Source organism: Ceratotherium simum, chromosome X, assembly GCF_057802395.1.
Source record: "Ceratotherium simum simum isolate JZ-2026a chromosome X, ASM5780239v1, whole genome shotgun sequence".
Lineage (NCBI taxonomy): Eukaryota > Metazoa > Chordata > Mammalia > Perissodactyla > Rhinocerotidae > Ceratotherium > Ceratotherium simum.
The window spans coordinates 13,247,054-13,252,593 of record NC_141940.1 but is presented as its reverse complement, the minus strand read 5'-3'; the positions used below and the strand labels follow the sequence as shown (position 1 = coordinate 13,252,593).

The 5,540-nt window shown below is 50.2% G+C and overlaps 1 protein-coding gene across 1 annotated transcript; it reads left to right on the top strand.

Moving 5' to 3' along the window:
* The first annotated feature begins 497 nt into the window (after positions 1-497).
* HAPSTR2 (HUWE1 associated protein modifying stress responses 2) lies at positions 498-2,622 on the top strand. Its single transcript, XM_014796202.2, has one exon. The coding sequence runs from the start codon at positions 609-611 to the stop codon at positions 1,431-1,433; it is 825 nt and encodes a 274-aa protein (XP_014651688.2). The 5' UTR covers positions 498-608; the 3' UTR covers positions 1,434-2,622.
* Positions 2,623-5,540: the final 2,918 nt, after the last annotated feature.

The window sequence follows — 5,540 nt, the reverse complement described above, 5'->3', positions numbered from 1 at the left end:
GGATCGGCGCCCTGGATGTGATCGACACCATGAAGTTGCCCCATAATCCTCTCTGGCAACATAGGATGTAAAATTTGATCAGCTCATTGGATGAAGCCGACAAGTCTCAAAAATGTGTGAAAAGGGGGCCAAGCGGTAGGCAAGCGCCGCGTTGAGGCAGCGCTCAGCCGGCCCCCCTTCGAGTTCTCGGTGCGGCAGCCGCGGCGGCGCGGGGGTCGGGGCCGAGCTGCGGGACCGCGGCGGCGGAGGCGGCGGAGGCGGCGGCTGTGGGGAGGCCGCGGCGCCATGGGGGGGCCGTAGGAGCGGCCCGCGGGGCCGGAAGGGGGCAGCGAGGCGGCGCGGCGGCTGCGGACTTCTCCCGGCGGCGCGGGGGCGGGGCCGGGCCGGGCCGGGCCGGGCGGGGCGGGGCGTGCACCGGGCCGCGGGCGGCGCGCGCCGGAGCAGTTGGCCTCAGGGCCCCGCCGCCCGCGCGCCCGCCGCCCGCCGTCCGCCGCCCGCCGGCGCACGCGGAGGAGGCGGCGGCCGCAGGAGGAGGAGGGGAGCTCGGAGCGGGAGGTGAGGTGGAGAAGCCAGAGGAGGCGGCGGCTGCGGAGGAGGCGAGCGGCCCGATGGAGGAGCAGCCGAAGGAGGACGAGGCCGAGGTCGCGGAGCCTTGGTTCTCCAAGTGGGAGCGCCAGTGCCTGGCCGAGGCCGAGCAGGAAGAGCAGCTGCCCCCCGAGCTGCAGGAGGAGGCGACCGCTGAGGCGGCGGGGCTGAAGAGCGAGCAGCAGAGGCTGTGGCACCTCTTCCAGAACTCTGCCACGGCCGTGGCCCAGCTCTACAAGGATTCCGGGTGCCAACAGCCAGGACTGTCCATGTGGGACCCCTTCCAGAGTGCGGCCATGGCCGTGACCAGCCTCTACAAAGAGAGCGGGGATGCCCACCAACGAAGTTTCGACCTGGGCGTCCAGGTTGGCTACCAGCGTCGCATCAAAGATGTGCTGGAGTGGGTGAAGAAAGGCCGGAGCACCATTCTCCGCGAAGACCTGATCAGCTTCCTGTGTGGCAAAGTGCCCCCCGCGCCTCCGCGCCCCCCCAGGACGCCTCCGAAGCCGCCCGCCGGGGCCGCCAGCCAGGCCGCGGCCACCGAATCCAGCTCCTCGGTGGAGGTCGACTTGCAGCCCTTCCACGAGGCCATCGCCCTGCACGGCCTCAGTGGCGCCATGGCCAGCATCAGCGTGAGATCCGGCACCCCCGGCTCCCCGCCTCAGGCCGGCGGTGGCGCCAGCAGCGCGCGCCAAAAAAGTAGCTTCCTCGAAGACGACTCGAGTCCGTGCGACTCAGAAGAACTGGCCCTCCGCCTCGACAGTGCGGGCAGCCGCAAGCGCACCTCGGCCCACTGCGGCGATGGCCCCTCAGACTCCCCAACCCACAAGCGCAACCGAGTGGTCTAAACTGCCTCACTGCCTCGTTGGTCGCCAGCCGCCATATTGCTTGAGCGCTAACTCGACCGTCAACATGCTTGTCGAAAGGATACTCGAGACCATCTCTTCCTTCTCTAAGTTAAACAAAGAGTTCTATGAAGTTTGCCATAAAGAAACTTTAAAAGTATTCCAGAAGAGGCCTCGTATGACTGACTTTCCCCAAAATATAATCCTAGCAGAGAACAAGTATAATGTAGTAGTTAGCAAGATCATTTAAAGCAGAAGTATCCGGTCAAGGCGAGAGCCTGGATTATCTTGTTCACAGTTATATTCCTTAGCACCTAGTACAGTTGCTGGTGCTCAATAAATGTTTGTTGAATGAATAAATGTGACCTTATTTAAAATTCTTAAAGGGGAAGGACTAACAGATGTTTACTTGGTGATAGGATACTTTTATCCTTTATCATTTGGTTGGTTGGTTGCTTTAACCGTTTTTGCCAGTTCAATTACATTTTGTCAAAATGTAAAACTCGACGACTTTGTGAAATCTGGAGTCTTAACATTTTTGCTCCACTGTACCGTGCACCTAATTTCTAGGAAGAGACTGTGCGAGTAATACATATTAGGCTGTGAGGTTTTTAAAAAAAGTAGTTGATTATTTTGGTGATTTTGTGATGGTGTAAAGAAGTGCTATAATGGTTGGACAGGTCATACTTGATATTGAGTCAATTCAATGCTCTTTTTAGGAGAATTAAGCCAACGATTGACATCCTGAGATCAAAGATGGCGTTCCTGGTGGCCCAGTGGTGCTCCTTTTTCTTAGGAATGTAAAAAGTTCTTTTTTCTGAGGTTACATCTTTTTGGTGATCTCTGTTTTGAAGTGGAAGACAAAATAGTCAGAATGAACTTCTGGGTTTTATTTAAGGGTACAGCATGACATAACTAAAAGAGCATGAGTTTTGTATTAAAAGGACCAACAGTAGAATCCTAGCCCCACAGATTCACTGCATGATTTTGGGCAAATCGCTTAATGTCTATTGACGTCGGTTTTTCATCTGTGAAGTGGAACTCTGTGTCTCCTGAGGTCGTGAGGATAAGATGAAGTCCATATTTCAAGTATTTAGTACAATGCTTGGCACCTAAAAGTACTCAATAAATGTTCTCCCTTCTCTGTAAATAAAAATCACTAAAACATTAAAATTCATTATATTTTAGAAAAAGCAAGAAAATAGATAAATTTAGAAATCAGAAAGTAGAATCTCTGTGTTTGAGCTGGAAACTACTGTTATATAGTTGGAACTTGCCTAAAGATCCCAGATCTTGTATTAATTATAAGTGTATTTAGCTCGTGAGTACTCAGAATCATTACTCTGGATATTAGAGCAGTCTTGGAGTTCCTGAAATTGCCTGAAGGATGCACCTTGCGACGAGAGTAATGAAAGATCTACCTCCTCTGGCCTAAAAGAATATGGGGAAGGGGGTAAGAGTGAAAAGGATTTGGAAGTGGAAGTCCTAGGGACGCCTGAAAGGCCCAAGTGCTTCTGAATAGGGGTGGGGTGGAGTAGCCGTGATGAAAGAGCTAGAGGGGGTAGGGTGGGGATGGAGGAGGTGGGAGTGAGGTTATGGAAGGGGTGGGGAGGAACTTAAAATGCCCAGATCTCCTCAGGCTCTCCCCAAACCAGCACAAAATATTATAGATCAATGACTAATACCTTGCCTTTAGGTTCATATCAGAGAGTTTCTTCTGTTTCATTAGTGTGGCCTTTGGAGTGCATTTGTAATCGACCAATGCATTAAAATAATACAACAAAATAAAGTGAATTCCCTGATAGTATAAAAACGTGCTATTGAGGCACTCCACAAGTACTTACTGAGGCACTGTGCTAGGCCCTGAGAAGGGATATAAAAAAACAGTCCTTATCTTCAAAGAACACATCCTGGCTTGGAAGATAAATTAATGTAGTCAAGAAAGCACTTCTAATTGTATAAAAAGCACCCAAGGGCTATGCAGAAGAATTCAGAGAATAGAGGCCCTCTTGCCAAGAGGGTCACAGCTTCTGGAGGAGGTAGCATTTGAACTGGGCCCAGAAAAATGGGTAGGAAAGTAGGGCACGGGGGATACCAACAGGGGAAGGATATCTAACAAAGTTTGAGAAAGAGGAAAACAGTCAAGTGGGCTCAGGGCATCACAAGAGCCGGGTAGGGGAGGCAGGGGACAAAGTATAAAGGGTCTCAAATGCCTGGCCTAGTACTTTAGATTCTATCCTGGGGCAGGGGGTGACACCACCCAATCTGTGCTTTAGGAAGATTGGTCTGGAAGGATGCCTGGTTGTCCAGCAGCGAGACACTGGAGCAGGGATAGCACGGGGTATCTCTGTAGGATTCTCTTTACGGTGGATGTCGCCATTTGGTTAACCAGGGTACACACAGAGATGTTGACCTTGACATGGCTTTCTCTGGGAAGTCTTTGGTCACTCACACCCTCCCGCACCTCAAACCATACCAGGTGAGAAGCACCTCTAGTGTGTGTTCTGCACTGCTTCTTGAAGGCTGAGAAAGCCTTCGTTTCCAGCTGCAGAATCTCTTGGAGAGCTAGTCTTGAAGAAACAAAATAGCCATGCCTTCTGTCATTCTTCCCTCTTCTTGTGTTCAAGAGCACTCCCCCAGTGGAATCACTGGGGCATTCAGGGCTACAGGACTGGCTGGGCAACTGCAGCAATTTTAACAGGTAGGTATGGAGAGTTGTAAGAGGGCATGTCAGTGTGAGGACAGGGACCTCATTTTTCTTGTTTCCTTCTGTAATCCCCAGTGCCTAGCACGGTGTCCGATCCATATGGGCACACAATAAATATTTGTTAAATGAGTGGAGGAGTGAGCACCCATCCAGACGCAGTGATAGCTGTTCCCCTTCTCCCTTTCTCTGTTTACATACTGCCCAGGAAAGGCACCTGAAGCCCATGTTCTAATTTCTAGATGATTCTCCCCCGCATGCCTTTATCCTCGTTCCTAACTATTAGATTCAGCTTTTTGCAAAGTGTGGTCAGTCCCATGACCACCTCCCTTGAGAATCCCCTGAGTTGCTTATGAAGCTGGCAGCTTTGAACCACCCTCCAGGTAAATTAAAATCTCAATGGAAGGGTCCGGAAGCAACCTGCTTTCAGGAGGAGGTCCAGGTGATTGTGAGGTGATTGTGATGCACAGAGAAGTCCGAAACCCGAGTGACCTCATTGTGAGATTTGTGATTGATTGATTCAAGGAAGTAATTTTACTTATTTATCCAGTATCTAAGGGCCTGAATAAGAAGGGGTTGTTGAGGCAATCAGCAATTCTGTGACCTTAACATGTGATGCCACTGGAATCCCGCCCCCCAGGATAGCATGGTTAAAGAACCAGAGTCAAGTCTGAGACCCGAGTGAACCCGTTGTGAGATTTGTGATTGATTCATGGAGCTGATTTCAAATTGATCATTGTTGGTGAACTTTCTGTGCAGGCGAATCTCCCCATTGGTACATATTTATCATCACTTTTCTTATTTCATACGTTTTCTTTCTAGGATTGCAGATGAGAAGACTAAGGCACAAAGTTGTAATTAAGTGAAATTTCCTCATTTTTGCCTTTTATGGGAGCCTGAGCGAAGGCTCTGATTTCCTAACCTCTAGCTGAGTATTTTATCCATTAGACCACTGCTTCCTGATCAAAAATTATGAAGAGTTAGAAAGCACTGCAATTAGATCACTTTGCCTTGTATAAAATGATATAAATGGAAGGATTGGTTGTTGATCAGCTTGGGCATTTGTGGAGGTTTACAGACCCCTTCTAGTAGCATATGCATGGTGGGATCCTTCCCAAATTTAGAGCCAAGAGGGACCTTAAAGATCATCTAGGGCAGGGTCAACTATTCAGTTTACAGATAGGGCAGCTGACCTCACCAGGGAGGGCCCCAGTGACTTATTGGTAGGACTACTCCCCCATACCAGATTCTAGTCCAGTGCTCACTTCACTGTACCTCCTTTAGTTATATTGTGTATGACCTTTTAATAAATATGTTGATCGAACGGGGCTAGGATACTCATATTGCGAAGCCACTCTGGCGTGGCAAGCATACTGTCTTTACTATGTTGTGTTGATTTGGGGGAA

Bases quoted from the DNA above. Each gene is read 5' to 3' on its own strand.
- HAPSTR2 (XM_014796202.2), top strand. From the start codon at position 609: ATGGAGGAGCAGCCGAAGGAGGACGAGGCCGAGGTCGCGGAGCCTTGG.